At 50.4% G+C, this 17,901-nt stretch overlaps 1 protein-coding gene across 1 annotated transcript in view; it reads left to right on the top strand.

The window, feature by feature from the left end:
* DAAM2 (dishevelled associated activator of morphogenesis 2) overlaps positions 1–17,901 on the top strand; it is a 128,327-nt gene that overhangs the window by 69,059 nt on the left and 41,367 nt on the right. Inside the window, 2 exon segments of the mRNA XM_032463013.1 lie at positions 14,326–14,449; positions 14,451–14,552. Of these exon segments, the coding sequence (XP_032318904.1) occupies positions 14,384–14,449; positions 14,451–14,552 (168 nt within the window). The 5' untranslated portion in view covers positions 14,326–14,383.

A 17,901-nucleotide genomic window follows, 5' to 3' on the forward strand; every position in this document is an offset into this window, starting at 1 on the left:
TCAAGACAGTGACAGCAGAGCCTGAAACCAAGCAGGGGGCCCTTTGCGGGGTGCCCAGCTCGCACACCCAAGAGGCTGGCCCAGAAGATGGGACAGCCTGGACCTTTCTGTGACTCAGTGTGTGCGGTAAGATGATGGGGCCGGGTTGCTGTCTGTGGCTGGGGAACAGGGCTTCTCTGTACTAGCGCTGAGTTCTTCCCTGAGGGTTGGGATGGGGTGATGGGGATGGGATGGGGCACCACAGGAGGCTGCCCGGCTGCTGGGTGGTGCCAACTGTTTACCAGGATGCTGCCATCTCAGTTAAGTGGGAAGGCTACTGAGTTTTGGAATCAATTAGACTGAGGTTCACATGTGTTATGAACTCTGCTAACTTGGGCAAGTTGCTTACCTTTTCTAAGCTTTTCTTTCCCTATATGTGAAAATGCAGGTCATTCTGTATAATACAATCTTTGCCGGATGTTGGGATAATTAAGTGAAATAATTAATGTGAAAATTTGAGCCCAGCCTAGCTCTTAGGAAATGTTAGTATCCTTCTTTCTAAAAGTGTGCTGAATACCTATCTTGTAACATGTGGAGCATGTAATAGTTTGGGGGATACATTATTGTCAGCAATTTAGTTTTTTCCCCCATCTCAGGCTTGTTGGGGAAGTGGCTAAAATATAACAGCAAAATTTCACATAGCAGAGGCAGAGGGAGTGTACACCCCATTATAACAAACACCAAGGGAAACCCAGTTACATCTGCTGGACAGCCCCCTCCAGAGGAACACATACACGTGCATGGAGTGTACACGCTCTGGAACTGAATTGAAACTGGGTTGGAATAGGTGGTGTATTACAGGAGAGAGCCCTAGTTTGTGTGCCATCTCCTGTTTTGAATCTCAAAGTCCTCATCAGTCAAAAGTCCTGGCCTTGCTGGGTTGTCTTAAGGTTAGATGAGATGCTAAGTGTGACTACCCCGTCTCTAGCCCATGGCAGGTCCGAGCATCTTTTGACGGGGATCTGCTCTCAGGCCATAGTGTGCTTCACGGGAGACTGAGGCCAAGACCTGGCCTTCCCCGTGGTAGCAGTTCCTGAGTATCATGCCTGGGCAGCTCCTTAGCAACTGAGCGTGGGCTGGTTATCAGTGATATTACTGTTTCCTCTGCTCAAATACTTTGGGAGCTGGCTGGGTCCTCTCTCTGCAGAGACTTGAAAGTCAGTGGAATCGTGTGTGTGTTTCCTGAGAATGAACACACATCTACACATGCTGTATATACACACAGCACCTACACATCCATACCACACCACATACAGCCATCAGCACACACCACGCACATCACACTATAAACCCATGCTACACACCACCCCCTGTATATACCTTTGCACCATAGCATCAAACCCTCTTACATGCCAGCATGAATTCGTTTCTTTCCTCCCTCCCTTTCTTCTTCAGTCATTTCTGAGCATCTCCTGTACTTGTTTTTCTGGTGCGTAAGGGTTGAGTATTTCCCCCACGCCTCCTAATATCTGGTCCTAAAAACTCCGTGTGACGGCCACCATTCTCAGTTCCCTTTGCCATCTCGTCTGCTTCTAACAAATTCCAGGACAGCAACCCAGGCTGAAAGTACCCAATTTTTACCCACCCAGAAGCCTGGGGCTGCTGTCAATTCAGCCCTACCTCCAGAGACATCCAGATGGAACCAGATTTGTGCTTCACTAGCCTTCTAGTCCCTCCTCACTCAGCTCCTGGGGGCCCCTCAGGTTCTCTCGTGCTTCTGTAGGCTGAGCCCTGAACCTTAGGCACACTGTGAGGATCCTGGAGCTGGGACAGGGGAAGGAAACCCGGTTGGAGGGCCTGTGATGTGCTGGCTGCTTGATCCGTGCTCTTTGTTTGGTGCTCACAGTAGCGCTGGGAGGTGGGCTTTGCCATCTGTGTGCCCAGGAGGGAAGTGAGGCTCACAGGTACTAGGTAACTTTGCCACAGGCGTAGTATGAAAGCATACGCGCTTTGTAGTAAGCACCCTACCTCCTGGAAGACAGGAGCAGACCAGCTGAGGCTTGGGCCTGGAGAGAACTCCTTGTTCCCCCCGACCTCTGTGCTGAGGTCCTTCCTAGGACCTGTAGAGCAGCTGCTGATTCTAGCGGCATTCTGGAGGGCTGCCGGCCGCAGCGGCCAGGGCCCTTAGGGGTTTGCTATCATGAGGCTATGATTAGACCCGTGTGGGTGGTTTTTAACAGCTTTTTTGAGGTATAATTGGCATACCATATACTTTACATAGTTAAAGTGCATCACTTGATACATTTTAGCCTGTATAAACCTGTAAATTCATCACCACCATGAAGATCCTGCTTGACCGTCATCCCCAAAAGTTTCCTGTGCCCTTTATAATTGACCCCCCTCCCTGCCCATCCTCCACCCACTCCACAGGCAACCCACCTGGTTTAAGTCACTATAGATTAGTTTGCATTTTCCCAAATCTTAGATAAATGGAATCGTACAATGTGTACCTTTTATCCTCTGGCTTCTTACACTTAGCATAATTATTTTGAGCTTCATCCATGTGTGGCATGTATCAATAGTTCATTCCTTTTTATTGCTGAATAATACTCTATTATGTGACACACAACACAGTTTATTGATTCACCTGCTGTTGGACATTGCGGGTGCTTCCAGTTTGGAGCTGTTACAGATAAAGCTTCTCTGAACATTCATGAATAAGACATGGTATGGGCATATGCTTTCTGTTTTGGGTCAATACCTAGGAATAACTGGATCACATGGAAGTGTAAGTTTAACTTTTTAAGAAACGGGCAAACTGTTTTGTTTAATGGCTGCACCATTTTGCTGCCCGCACCCCCACCCCCAACAGTATAGGAGAGTCCAGTTCTCCTGTGTCCTCACTGGCTCGCAGGATGTTGATCTGATTTCAAAGCTTGGTTGGTATGGAATCTGGGAGCCCCACCAAATGGCCAAACCTAAAAATTAAAGCAGGTGGCTTTCTGTTTGGACTGGGAACCCTGAGGTGCAGTGCTACACTGAGGAATGCAGAATCAGGTGCTCCTAGAAATGTTGTTCAAAGGGCTGTTTGCAGAATGCTGGGAGAAGGGGACAGGAGAGGTCAGCGCTGGTCCTGGCTTGAGATCCTGCATCTGAGGTGTGTTGGAAAAAAACATGGCAAGAAGCATTAACAGGATGGGGCATTAGAGAGGGAAGAAACAGCCGTGGAAGAGGACAGGAGCCTCGTCCATGTAATTTGCCCTTAAATCCCCAGCAGCATGAGCAGTGCCAGGCAGAGTGAGTGCTGAAAACAATGGAGGTTGAATGAACAAACACTTGAATGACGGATGAACTAATGGGAGTTCAGGGGATACGATTCTGTTCCACCAGCATCATTTAGCACCTCGTGTTTTCTGTGGCTCAGAGCCTGGTGTCTGGGGTGGAAGAAACTCTGGAGGGTGTGTGGTTTGACCTGCTCATTTACAGACAAGGCTCAAAGAAATGCCCTAAGAATAGCCAAGGTCATTCCTCTCTTGCCTAGGTGGCCTGCTGGGGCAGAGTTGGGACTCAGTCCTGAGTCTCCTCATTTTTAGTCTCAGGTTTATCTTCTTTTCAAAATGATACTATCTTTTCTGCTGAAAATAATAAATGAGGATTGTAAAAAATTTGGAAAAATGCAGAAAAGGATAATTAAAATAACCTTAAACTCCAGCCACCCAAAGATAATTTCTTCATGGTGTGTGTGTGTGTGTGTGTGTGTGTGTGTGTGTGTGTGTGTGTGTGTACACATAGGTCACTATGTCTGTTTATCTATCTATCATCTAACCAATCCTTATGTTTTAATATTATGGCTGTTTTCCATCTTTTATAATATTAGTAACCCTGGGAGGGCTGTCTGGTCCCAAATCTTTGATAGCTCCTCTGATCATTTCCCGGTGCTCATTCTGTTATGTGCTGCCCCCTCTAAGCCCTCTGTGTGAGCAGAGAGCTCAGGGTAGCACAGGACCCCCACTGGGATCGAGTTCTGCAAGCCTTCCTCAGACCTAGATATGTGAACTTCCCCTGTCATAACCACATCCACACTTTATTACGTTTATCTGCTTAATTGTCTTCCTTCCCCACCAAACTGAACTCGTTTTTACCGTTGTGTTTTTCCAGCTCTTAGCCAGGTACTTAGAGGCTCCACAAATATTTGTTAGAATGAATGAGTGAACGGATGGAATTGTATGGACGAGAGTGAGGGGCAGGTGAGGGGCACCCTGGGGCAGCCTTTTCAATCACTTGCCCTCCAGGAGTCCACTGTCCCCCCTCCCCCAGTCCCTGTCCTCTCCCACTCTGCCCACCCTGGAGAGATGGAAGGTGGCTATAGTCCAGGATTTATGTCGAGTCAGGCCCAGAGGCACACACAGGGCCTTTTCTGGTGTGATTGCTGGACACCTAGAGGGACTAACAGAGCTGTAAGGAGGGCACCGTTTCTGGGGAAGACTCAGCCCAGCATTTAGTGTGTGACCAGGTGCCCAAGTCCAGTGGGGTCCCAGGGCCTGCTTGTCTTGACAGGACCTCAAGGTTCCACCTTCATGAGTGACAGAATGCCTTTGTCCTGGGACTGCAGGAGGCGTGGTCAGCAGGGAGCTTCTCCCAGCCCAGGGCTGCCTAGAATGGTGTGAGTTCTCAGCGTGCTGGGGCGCTCTGGTGGGAGACCTGGCAGGAGCGCCCAGGAAGAGGCGGGTGCTGTCTTTACTGCATCCCATCAGTAAAGACAGCCCCGTCTGTGTGGCCTGGGGTTGGGGCTTCCCGGAAGCAGGAGGGGTTGTCACGGGCAGAGTGGTTTCCCTTTGGCCAGGGGCCCCAGACCTCTGGCTCTGATGGGTGGCAGAGACTTGGGTGTTAAAATTCCTTCTTCTCTTTGACTTCACAGCTGTTGCCCAGAGAGCTCCCACCGCTCCCTGTCAGGCTCTGCCTGAGTCCTTGCTTTCCGTGCCCAGGCTGCGTCTTGCCAAAGCTCCCCATCCGCTCACGCACATGTGGGCATGCACACCCCTCTGTGACATCCCCGGCATCTGTCCCTGTCCCCTTCTCTTCTCAGCAGTTCAAGGCCTCATTAACTCTTGCTCAGACAGAGCTGCTTTCAGACTCTCCCCTTCTATCTGTCCTGAAATCCACCCCATACGGTGCCAACCTAATTGCCCATCCAAATCCCAGCTGGGATCAGACGTCACAGACTCTGTCCTTTACTGTAAGCCACCAACTAATCAGCCGATAAACCACCCAACTGCCCATCCTTGGGCTGCTGCCACCGCCTCCTTGGCCTGCCATTCAGGGCCTGGCTAGCAGGTCCCCATCTTGTGTCCTGCTGCACCTTCTTGTGCCCTGCATCCCAGCCTGGGCACAAACAACTTCCCTTAGCCGCTTCCTCACCTTGATGCCAGGTGCTCACTCTGGCATGCCTCTGTTGTGAATGGGTTTCTTGGACCCTCCCACTGGCACATGGCAACCTCTCCTCCAAGACCCAGCTTCCGTGCCACTTCCTCTGGTGACTGTCCCAGTCACTAGCCAGAAGCCACTCTTCCTCCCTGCAGTCCCAGGGCCTGGAGCTGCACCTCCCTCCCTCCCTCCCTCGCTTCCTGGTGGTTGATACATGTGCCTCCCAGCAGCCCTATAAACCTGGTGAGGAGAGGATTTGATGTCTGGTTCATCTAAAGCCCCCAGAAAATTGCATTCTACACGGCAGTCAGGGGGTGAATGGATGAATGAATGAATGAGTGGATGAATGAATGAGTGAACGCATGCTTGACCATGGCCTTGGAGAGCTAGTATCTGCTTGTTTTCTGTTCTGGTGAGACAAAGAAACCTATATTCTCTTCCTCATTTCTCAAAATGGGAAAACCAACTGGAAAATCCACAACTTCCACGCTCACCCCCAAGTCACTTTGGGGAATTTCTCAGTTTCACTTTCCCAGCAAGACCCTCCTTTCTCTCCTTCCTCTTCTCCCCCTGCTCTCTTAGTCTCCCACCCAGCAGCCTGCGCGGAGGGGACTCTGGGGCTGCAAGAGAGTTTACTTTTGCTTCTTGCCTTTCCCAGAGCAGAGGGGGAAACCATAATTTAGGCGGCTGCTAAAAATAGCTCCCTCAGTCCTGGAAAGAGAGCTTGCTTATTTTTGAAAGTGCTCCCCACCCCCTCCCCAGCCCTGCCCGAGGCTCACAATACAAGTCAGATTGTTCTGAGTACTGTCCTGAGGCCGACAGGGAAGTCAGCCCTGGGCTCCGATGACCACATAGCCCGAGTGCTGCCTGGGAGAAGGACCCGCAGAGAAGTGGGGAGAGAGGAGGGCTTCGGAGAGAGGAGGGCTTCGTGCTGTCCATGTTTTGTCCTAATCAGAGACAGATCTCACTCCCAGCAACTTCTTACACCCAGTGCGTAGATGTAGATGGTTGATATGGAGCCTGGAGACCTGGTTTAAGTCCTATGCTCACACTTTACATCTTTCTGAGCCTCAGATCTCCCCATCGGTAAAGAAGGGGCAGGCAGTGATCATATTTACCCTGCAAGAGTGTGGTGAAAGCTCAGGATAAGCTTTGAACATGGAAGATGCTCAAAAAATGATCCTTGTAACTCTGTTTTCATGGGTAAGACAGGACACACGATGAGCCAGTATGCTATGCTAAGTTGAACCTTAGGAAATTTACAATTTTATAGGTTAAAGATAATTGAACACTGTCAGCTATATATGATTCAACCTAATAAAACATCAATCAGCAAACTCTAAATGGCCAGGAAGGAAATATTTTTGGCTTTGTGGAGCGCCGGGTTCTGTGTTGCGAGAAGCAGCCAGAGACAGTGAATGGGTGTAGCTGTGTTCTAATCAGACGTTAGTTACAAACACAGTCTGAGTTTGACCCTGTGATATTTGCCAACCCTTGTAATAATATGTATGAGTCAATCACATAGAGAGAACTTTCTGTAATACATACAGTCAACATTTAGGTTTCTTCGTAATTGTAACAGTGGCTGATCTGTATAGATAGTCATAGTGCTTTATTACTAGGCACCGTATGAGGTACTTTACAAATATTAACTCATTTAATCCTCATGACAGCCCTGTGAAATATGTACTTTTATTATCTCCTCATTTTACAGATGAGAAAACTCAGGCTCAGAGAGCCTGAGTAACTTGTCTGAAGTCACACAGAGTTGATGGCAGTGGAACTGAACCCAGGCAAGTTTGTGGGGTAGAACTGGATATTGGCAATTCAGGCAGCTCCAGGGTGAAAGCAGCCTGGAGAGCGTTGTGAGGGGCCCCACGCCTGTTTGCTCTCCACGGAGCATGTGGGGGTGGTCAGAGGCTTGAAGTGGGAGCAGGCCTGGGGTAGGTGGGCAGTGGGGAGATGGTGGGGCTGAAGGTTTGGAAGTGTCGCCTGGGATGAAAAGGCATAGGGTCTTCCTTGGGGAGTCAGGTCGTGGGTCAGCTGGGCCTGGGGCCATTTCCCAGGTGACGCCCAGGGGCTGTGAGGGTCAGGATGTAGGCTGGAGGAATCTCCTGCCTGGGGAACAGGACATTGTTTACATTCCTGACGTTTCAAGCAGGAGATCCAGGCTGCATTCCCAGATCAGGGCCCCCAGGGGACCTGGTGGGGGGGGGGAGGGCAAAGAAGCAGTCTCCCCAGGAGGCCTGGGCCCTGCCTCAAATCAAGATACTTGGATACCCTGTCGATTCCTTTTGCCTCTTAGTTTAGCCACAAATTAACAGGCTGCTGGTCAGGACCCTGGCCTCAAGCATTCCCTGCTGTTTTTCCTTCTGTGCTTTTGCAAATTCTGTCCCCTTGCCTGCAATGCCTTTCCCCACCTCTTACACCCTTCCTTAATTCTCTCATCTCTTTCAAGACTAGCTTAGTGTCACCTTCTCCTGGAAGCCTTCCCTGACTTCCTCTTCACCCGTCCAGGCTAGACCAGGTCCCCTTTCTCAGTCCCTCTCACCCCACCTTTCTGTATTGTCACTGCCTTGACTTCCCTGGCTCCCCCACGAGAAGGGAACCTGCTGGAGGAAAGGGACCATACTTTGTTTATTCCTATGTCCCCACCACCCAGGTCAGTGTCCAGTGTGCTGGACACTGGAAGCCAATTAAAAGCATGTGTGGTCAAGGGTGACATCATGGTCCCCAAAACACAGTCCCTTCACCCAGAAGATGTGGTTGTTGGGCAAGTTGCCTGACCTTGGGGCATCTGAAAGTCATCATCAGTAAGAAGGGATAGTCGTGCTGTTGGAGGGTTGGGGACAGTAAATGAAATAAAGCACACAATTGTCAGCACAGTGCCTGGCTCCTCGCTGGCACTTGGAAAGTGGCCAGGGAGACATGCAGTAGCACATAATACGTCCTTGCCCTGTAACCCTCGCATATGGAGCTCAGGGGAGGGGATAGGATAAGGCAACTTGAATGTCCCAAAGTCATGGCCTTGGTCTCAAGAGCTACAGGAAGCGTTGATGAGTTAACTTTGGTTCTGTGATGAGAGCACTGAATGTTGAGTCAGGATACTTAGTTGTGGTTCCAGCTGTCTCTTAGCTGGGTGTTGTTGACAAGCCATGTAACAGCTGCTTCAGCCTCAGTCTCATCATCTGCAAGGGGAATTATCCTCACAAGGTCACCGTGATGCAGAAATGAGCTCGCAGAGCTATGAGAACACCTGGCCCAGGTCATAGGAAGTGCTCCATCACGAATTATTGAGTCTGGATGTAAAGAACACTTGAGAAAGCTCTGAGCTGGTCTCAGATCAGGTATGCCTTGGACATGTGCCCTATAGCTTTGTGGTTTATAGCTTTAGAGTCAAACATGTGTTTGAATCCTAGCTAGGCCATCACTAGCTGTGTGTCTTTAGGCAAGTTACTTAACTTCTCTGAACCACAGGGTTGTTTTTTTTTTTAATAAGTTAAATATTTTTAACTATTTTTAAATAAGTTAAATAGTTTTTTTAAAATGTTGCCATCCATCTCAGAGTTGTTATGGTGATAAGATGTAGATATAGCCCAGTGTCTGGCAAACACCAGTGTCTCAGGTGCTAATATTCTGCTTTTACTTAAGACTTAGGAGTTAGCACTAATGATATGGGGCTTTTGAAGTTCTAATTCATGTGAAAACAGGTATGTAGAGGCGATGGGGGCCAGGGTTTGGGGTTAAGGGTTAGGATTTTCATTATTACAGACCAAATGGGAGTTTTGAACTCAAGAGTGGGAAGTACTTCCTGGCTTGGGTGGAATGTGGGAGGAGTACTCAGTGGCGGCTGACGAGAGCCCCTGGGGAAGTCTACGGGAAGGAGATGGAGCAGGCAACGCGGACGGACGGTGGGGCCCTCGGAGGTCTTCAGTCGAACCCTGACGTAGCACAGAGGGGAAAGTGAGGCCCGGAGAGGATGGCCTTGTGGCCCCTGACCCACAGGCTGCCTCGTGACTATCCTGGGCCTCCTGAGTTGGAGAGACCTGTTTTCTCCACGATGTGGAAGGATGCCACGGTGAGGAGGTAAAGTCTGGCCAGAGACAGGGGACTGGAGGAGACCCCGAGAGAGTTACAGGAGGGCTATTTGATGCTGACCTGATGGTTTGGTGTCGTGGGCCAGTTAGTCTGTGTTTAGGGACCAACAGTCCTGGAAGACGCTGTCCCCACAGCGAGAAGGGGTGGGGGCAGGGAGACAGGAAATGGAGGGCATGGAGCTGTTGGTATTGGGGGAGTTTCCAGGGAGAAAAAGATAGGGGGTGGGGAGGGGTCAGGTTACATTTCTCAGGCCCAAGTTCAAGTCCTCTGGGTTTTGTTCTGTCCTTATTGCTTCTCAGTTCTCTTCTGACAGGGGAACCTCCATTGTTCCTCTTTGTAAAGGGATTTTGCAGAAGTGAATCGTTCTGGCCACCTCCACCTCTCCAGTCCCTGCCCACAGTCAGTGACAAGGGTTCACCTTTCCAACTAGAGGTAGCTCAGAGCCTAAGGAAAAGCTCCTCTGGTCCAGATTTCTCAGTTACTGATGGCAAAGATGGGTGGCTTCTTAAATCTGGCTGGACAGGTTCCTACAACTCCAGGCGTTGCTGGCCCCATCTGTACCTGGAGACGGGCTGGCTCATGGTTGCAGGCTCTGGGCAGGGCAAGTCTCACTTTGCTGGTGATCATGATAGTGAAGCCACAGCAGCAGTGCTGGCCTTCTTTAGTGAGTGCCTGGGGCACTCCCGGCATTTTGCTTACTTTATGTCATTTATTCTTCACGGAAGCCCTCTGAAGATGCCGTTATGACCTTGGCATCACGAGTGAGGAACCTGAGGTTCTCAGTGGTTAAGACCTCATGCTCAGGGTCACCCAGAGGGGAAGGCAAAGCCAGGAGTCAGATCCCAGTCCCTTCGACTTCAAAGACTCTGCTGGAGTGAAGGAAGGGTTCAAGCATGGATGGGTGAGAAATTGGGGTGGTGGGAGATGGAGGCAGTTCCTCCTAATGGAGGAGAAGCAGACAGCCTTTGGAACCTCCATAGCCCTCTCCCCGTCTAGAGGGGAGCTTGGAACCTGGACCTATTTCTAAACTGAGCTGTGAAGTCTGGTCTTCTCCAATGGAAGAAGGCTACTAGGGGGCTGGGGCAAGGTGGGGAAAAGGGGTGTTGACGTTGGAAGATGAGCTCTGGTGAGATGGTGACCAGACCACAGCCTGAACACTAGAATCCTGGGGTTCAGTCCCAGCTCTGTCCCCAGAGCCGTGTGACCTCAGATAAGACATTTTCTCCTTGGACCTCTGTTCTCTGATCTCTACTGTGAGGCTAGATGCTTTCCAGCTGAGGGCCTGTGCTTTTAGTCTTGCATGTTCAGATGGGGCCCCAAGGAGGGGCACAAGGAACAGACTTAAGAGGGGTTCCTGGGGAGGAGGGCATCCTCAGGAACATAAACTTACTCAGGAGCTGTCAAGCAGGCCGCCCTTAAAAGGGCAAGTATGCAGCGCTCCCCCGGAGCAGGGTTAAGGCCCTTCTCTGTGGGGAAGGCACTTCCTGTTTGGAGGGACTGTGTCTACTTCTTTCCTCCTCCAGAGGCCACTTCACCTCACTCCTTGGACTCAGGGGAGACTTTAAAAATATTTAAGGACAGGTATGGCATGGTGCCAACCAATCAGGGCAGTCACAGCTGTAAACAACTGCTGTAAGACCCACAGGGTGTGCCAGCTGTATGCCAGCCCTGCCCCTACCCCCGACCCACCCTGGTGAAGCCTGGCTCAGGAGCTGAAGGGCAGAGAAGGACAAGAAGGGAGACTGGGGAGGGGAGAGCGGGGTGAGAGTTCCAGGAGGTAAAGACAGAAGAGAGTCTTCCCTGATGTCAGCCCATCCCTCCCTGGAACCCTGGCATGCCATCCACCCAGCCTCACTACACCTCTAGGACTTTCCTTTCCATGCTTTGTGCCCTGAACAAAGCCGTCCTGCCCGCCAGCTGCAGCTGCGTTTTGGAGGCTGAGGACACAAAGGGGACCTGGTTTGGACTCTGCATCATCACCCCAAACTGGCGATGGGCGGGGAATAGTGAACCCCTGTCTGCCTGCAGAATTTGTGCTTTACTAAGCCTGACAATCTGAGGCCAGGGCTTTGTCTCACCCACTCCTGGCCATCGGCCATCAAGTTCCCTGGAGAGCCTCCAAGCCTCCCTCTCTCTCTTGACTTCCTCAGTTACCAGCCTGTTCTAGGTCTTCACCAGCATGCACCAGGACTGCTGCGTGAGCCTGCGGGCTGCTTCCTCTACCCCCAACCTCGACTGTCCCTTTCTTCCTTATAAGGGTTCCTGATGGCTTGTCAACTGCTAGGAATCAGAGATTTCAATCGGTATTTCTTAACTGATTGATGAAGACCCCTCTTCTCCTTTTCTCTGAGCACAGGTTGTTTCCCAACTGACCAAGAAATACTTATTGAGCATCCACTAAACATACAGCATTTTATTAGCCATAAAGAGGGGCGGTGTGAAAGCCGGAGGCACAGCCCCTGCCCTCAAGGAGCCTTCCCTGGAGCTGTGGAGAGCCCGTGTGCAAACCCAGAAAAGATGACCAACAATACAAGGCAACCTCGGATAGTTTGTTGTTTGAGGTGCTCCTGGGTCTATTACAAAGTCTGTCACAAAGTTTATAGAGATAAAGTGGAGCCAGTAAAAACCTCTTGAATGATGATTAAAAGGCATCATGCCTTATAGGAGAGGCGAGCTCAGATGAGTAATTTATTAGCTAGATTGTTAGGGCTTAGGAAATAAAGAAGTGCTCTTCTTGGGTTACCTTGGGTCCACTAGGGACAAATTATGCGAATTTATCTTTTTTTGATAAGGTTCTAGAGCTTGGTTCAAGGGAATGCCTTGGATTTGGCGTATCTGGAGTTCCACAAGGACTTAGCCAACAGTCTCCTATGGTGCCTTAAGAAAGGAGGGCTGGATAACTGCGGGCTTGTGGGTTCAGCGCTGGTTGGAGGACTGTCCCCTGAGAGTGTTAATAACTAGTTCTTCGGCATTCCCAGACGAGGTAGCTGTGTCCTCTGGGCCTTTCGATGTCCTTGTTGTGGTCAACGTTTTTAGCAATGATGTAAGTAAAGACCGTGGGGACATTCTGATCATTCTGTTAATGACCCGAATCTAGGAGAAACAGCTAAGAGTCAAGACTCGAAAATACCTTGACCCCTTTGGGTATATGTCCCAAAGCACTGAAAGTAGGGACACAAACATATTTGTACGTGTTCATAGAGCATTATTCACAATAGGCAAAAGGAAGAAGCAACCCAGGTGTCTGTCAGCAGACGCGTGTATAAGCAGAATATGGTCTGTACCTGCAATGGAATGTTATTCAGCCTTAAAAATAAAGGAAATTCTGTGACATGGATGAGCCTTGAGCACATGATGCTAAATGACATAAGCCAGTCAGAAAAGGACAAATGCTGTATGATTCTACTTAGATGAGGTGCTTGGAGTAGTCAAGTTCATAGAGACAAAAAGTAGAACGGTGGTTGCCAGGGGCTGGGGGGAGAATGAAATGGGAAATTATCGTTTAACGAGTATAGAGTTTCTGTTTTACAACATGGAAGAAGTTCCGGAGGTGGATGGTGGGGATGGTTGCACAGCAATGTGAATGTATTTAATGCCACTGAACTATACACATAAAAATGGTCAAATGGTAAATTTTATGTTATATATATTTCACTGCAGTTAAAAAAAATCTTGATCCCAAACCTGTGATATAATATTCAATACGTATACAGCAGGGAATCTTATTTTATATCCAAAAAGTTAAGCTATAGAAGTGTGAGGAGACTGTGGCCGGGCACCAGTGTGGTGGGGTAGCAGTGGTCTCTCTACTGAACCCTCCCAGACCTGAAAATGTGTTTAGGAACCATTGGTCAAGGATCGTTTGGCCCTTTCAGGAAGCCTATGTGCAGACCCTGGGCTTCATCTACGAGAAGCTATGTGGCATCAGCGTCTGGGGCCAGTGTTCTCCTCACGCTGGTGCCAGTGAACCAGGCTCTACCCATGGCAAGCCAGAGACTTAACCCTTTCTGTTCCAGTGACCACCCAGCTCTTGGGTGCCTCTCAGTTCTGGCCATAATGGTGTCCTTTGTTCTTGGTCAGTATGGAAAGCAGATTTGACCAGATTTCTCTCTGTCTTGGTTGAACACCAATCCAATGATCAGCTCCATTTCCTTACCCAGGGTTCACTCTCGTGGCTCCCAGGTTGCCCCTCCTTCTCGATGGGTGGGTGAACCTGTGCCTGTTGAAGTCTCACATGCATCCAAACATGCCTGGGTACAGCAGACTGGACAGGAAACTGGCAAGCCTTCCGTCCTCTACTCCCGGGGGGCACCCACTGCAGGAGACACACAGTATAATTAGCTCGGTGTCTCCCCGCCAGCCTCCTTCAACCCTTCCCTCCCCATTGGATGACATCTTTAAACCAGGTATCCCCAGACCCTGAATGAATCAAGTAAGTAAGGAGGCCCTGCTGGACAGGTCTTCCAGGGGACAGGGACTAGGATTTGCATCTGTACTGTCACAGAGAGGGTAGGATGGGTGCCGGCTCTGACCTCCCAGGAGTCGAATTCTGTGAGTACAGCCCTTCTCTTGTCTCCCAGAGCACAGGGGGAGAATCTGAAAGTGTTTGTGGCAGGAAACCCTGGGAAGACGTGGAGAGGAGGAAATACCTCCAGTTAGGAGGAGCTAGAGGGAACAGAGCGAGGCTGGGGGAGAAGAGCAGGGGCTCGGCTCTTGGGCTGAGGGCTCTTGACAGTTGGGCAAAGAAGTTCTGGTGGCAGAGTGACCACATCCCTGCCTACCTGGCTGCCAGCCTGACCACGCAGTGCTCTCTGTTCCACCCAGATCATGATGAGGACCTAGGGCACCTGCCTGCAGACTATCCCCCTGGCCTGTGGTGACCATGGCCCCCCGCAAGAGGAGCCGCCATGGCCTGGGCTTCCTGTGCTGCTTTGGGGGCAGCGAACCTCCCTGAGATCAACCTCCGGGACAGCCACCCTCTGCAGTACATGGAGTTCTCCAGTCCTATCCCGAACCCGGAGGAGCTCAACGTCTGCTTTGCAGAGCTGGTGGTGAGTGAGGGGCAGGGAAGGGAGGGTGTTGACGGTGGGATCGGAGATGGCTGGAGCCCAGAGGGCGGGGGCTGGCATCTTCACCTACTGAAACTGCTTGGGACCAAAGTGGGCCCCAAGGATACCTCAGGCATGTGGGAGAAACAGAGTCACTCACTGGGGTGGACACTGTGAAATGTGTCCCCAGAAGAATGGACCTACATCATCTCCCCTGGATCCTAGATTTCATGGGGCAGCAGTAGGCGCCCATGGGAGGAGAAGGTCCAGGCTTTTGTGAAATAAGGTAGGGAGGAGCCTCAAAGAACATCAGAGCTCTGGACACCACCTCTGCTCGCTGAAATTCCCTGGGATAGTCTGGTCTCTGACACAGGAAGAGGAGACGGGGCAGATTCTGTGGGCAGACGCTGGGTTATCTCAGAACAAGGAGTGATTAGCTAGCAGTGAGGAGGTAGAGATGCCTGTATCACACCTGGAACCTGGTTCCGGCCTGGGATGAAGACATCCCGTGTCTGGCCTGGGACAGACAGAAGCTCTGTTTTTCACCCTGGTGCCAACTCTTCCTGACTCTGTGATCCCCTTCCGGGCCACAGCAGCAGTGCTACGCCCCCGTGGGGACCCCTGTGTGTGAAACATCATGTGCTGACCGCAAAGAGACAGAACAGGAAAGAAGCATGGCTCCTCTCTTTGGAGAGCTGATGGTGAGATAAAGCCTGCAAGCCAGAGAAAGGTCCCAGACCAGGGAGGCAGGCCCCATGCCCAGGACTTGGGCCTGAACCCCTGGCCATAGAGCGAGAAGCACCAGGTCAGCTACCATAAGCTCTCGGTCACTCGTTCTCATGGTTGACCTGTAGAGAAACAGTGCAGTGTGACTGGGAAACGGGGTTTCATACTTGAATTCGGTAATGGATGCATCTGAGGAAGGTGATCTAGCTCTTTAAGTAGCAGGACCCCAGTAAGATGAGGACATGCATGTTACGTGAAAAAGTTTCCACTCTCCTCATCACATCAGGTCCAGAAGACTCGTCCTGGTGTATACCTTTCCTCTGGATGGGGTCGGTGTGGGCGGGAACAGAGTGTTCGCTAGTGTCTAGCAGCATTTGGAGCCTGATCTGTGTCAGTCAGTACTGCTAAGATCTGTTTTTGACTCAGAATACTGCTGACACCAAATAGGTGGGTTTTCCACACCAAGCAGTTCTCCACTTTTCTGTGGACACCAACTGGGTGTCCTGCGATTTAACTTGGTTCTCACAATTACTACCCAGAGTCAGCATAGACGCCACAGGTTCAGGGCTCGGCTCCACAGACTGCCCCCACCTCAGACACCGGGCGCCAGCAGGGGACCCACAGCACCACTGCTTCTGTCCGATGTGGCTGCAAAGCGGGGGCTCCCGCGATCCCCTCTTCAGGCTTGATAAGAGCGCACAGAACTCAGGGAACACTTTATTTACTGTTACCGATTTGTTATAAAAGATATTATGAAGAGTACAAGTGAATGGTTAGAGGAGGGTGTGCACAGGGGAGGCCCAGAAGGGGAAGGAGGGGAAGGCTGCTGTACCGAGCATGGGAGTGTCTGTCCCTTTGGAGTTTGGGGGGCGCCCCGCTCCCAGCACCTGAGTACATTCAGCCTCCCAGAAGCTCTCTGAGTCTTGCCCTATAGGGGGTTTTATGGAAATTTCAGCATGACAGATTTTTAACTCAGTCTCCAGCCCCTCTTCTCTCCCCAGAGTTTGGGAAGTGGGGCCAAAAGGTCTAGGCTTCTAATCACATCTTGAGCCTTCTGGCCACCAGCCCCAGCTTGAAACTCTCTGGGTCCACTGAGAGTCACTTCACTGGAAGAAAAAAGGCTCCCAACACCCAGGAAATTCCAAGAGATTTAGGAGCTCTGTGTCAGGGACAAAAGGTACCCCTGTCACTTCTGCCAGTCATGAAATTCCAAGGGATTTAGGAGCTCTATGCTAGGAACGTGGAATGAGGATCAAAAATTTATTTCTTACATTATCATGGGCGGGGACATCTTCTTGAATGGAGTGCATGAGTTTTGAAAGAAGGAGATGCCATGGGGTGTTCCTTCTTTGGCACTTTTAGTCAACAGGTATTTATTGAGCCTTTTAAGTGGGCAGGGTTTTGTTTTGTTATTTTTTTTTTTTTAACATAAGGTACTTTGGCAAAAGCAAGGATGACTCAGACAAGTAATGTCTGCAAGGAGACTAGCGTGGGATATTGATGAAACAAATGGAAAGCATTTTTTCAGAGACTGCTCCGTGCTGGGCCCTGTGGGGCTGCCAGGGACTTAGAGATGAACCAACAGGCACCGTCCCTGCCCCCGAGAACATGGAGTCTAACAGGGAAGACTGATCTTGAACGGTAGTGACAGGTGGGCTGAGTGGAAAGGGAATGTTTGGGGGGCCCATGGGAGTGTCTAGCAGGGACCTTTATTCTATACTGGGGGTCATGATGACTCCCCTGAAGCAGTGATGGTTCCATTGAGATCTAAAAGCAAAGTGATGGTTGAGTAAATGAATGAAGGTACAGATAATGACATAGAGCCCCCCTCAGAAGAGGCAGCATATGTGGGAGTCTCAAGTCAGAAAAGAGCTGGGTCCTTTGTGGGGACACCATTACAAGGAGAATAACTGAGGATTTTGGATTCAATCCTAAGAGTGCTAGAAAGCCACTGAAGGGGTTGAGCAGGCATTTGAGATGATCCAATCTACTTTCCAAAAGACCACTCTGGGTAGTCTGTCAGAGAAGAGTACTGTGTGGACCATTAGGAGGTGCTTGGTGCAATCCAAGCTAGGGAGAACGGACTTGGACCAAAACATTAGCAATGAGGATGGGGAAGAGTAGACAGGTTCAAGAGCTATTCAGGAGGGAAGAGAATAAGACTTGATGGGATTGATGGGTGAGTAGGATTAAGGGACACCAGATTTCTGACAAGACGAAGGGTGGTGGTTGGGGTCCTGTATAGGACAGGATATGCCAGAGGAGACCCAGGCTTAGGGGATTGGGATGATGAACTCAGCCTGCATGTTTTCCGCTGTGCATCAGTTTCATCATCTGTAAAATGGGTTGTTGCAAGTTTAATGAGTAAACTTTAAGTGCTTAGAACAGCGCCTGGCTCGTAGTGACACTATATAAATGTGTGAGGTACCTGAGGGTCGTCACAGTTGATAGGTACATGAGGCAGCTGGGTCCCAGAAAACTGGTGGGCTGGAGGTACAGGTTTGAGAGAGGTTAGGATAATCACTGAGTCCTTGCAGATGGCAGAGAAGGCTTCATCTGGGAAAGCAGAGGGGGAGGAGAGAAGAGGACCCAGGATGGTGGCCTGAGGGACTTCAACGTTTGATGG

Source organism: Camelus ferus, chromosome 20 (assembly GCF_009834535.1).
Source record: "Camelus ferus isolate YT-003-E chromosome 20, BCGSAC_Cfer_1.0, whole genome shotgun sequence".
Lineage (NCBI taxonomy): Eukaryota > Metazoa > Chordata > Mammalia > Artiodactyla > Camelidae > Camelus > Camelus ferus.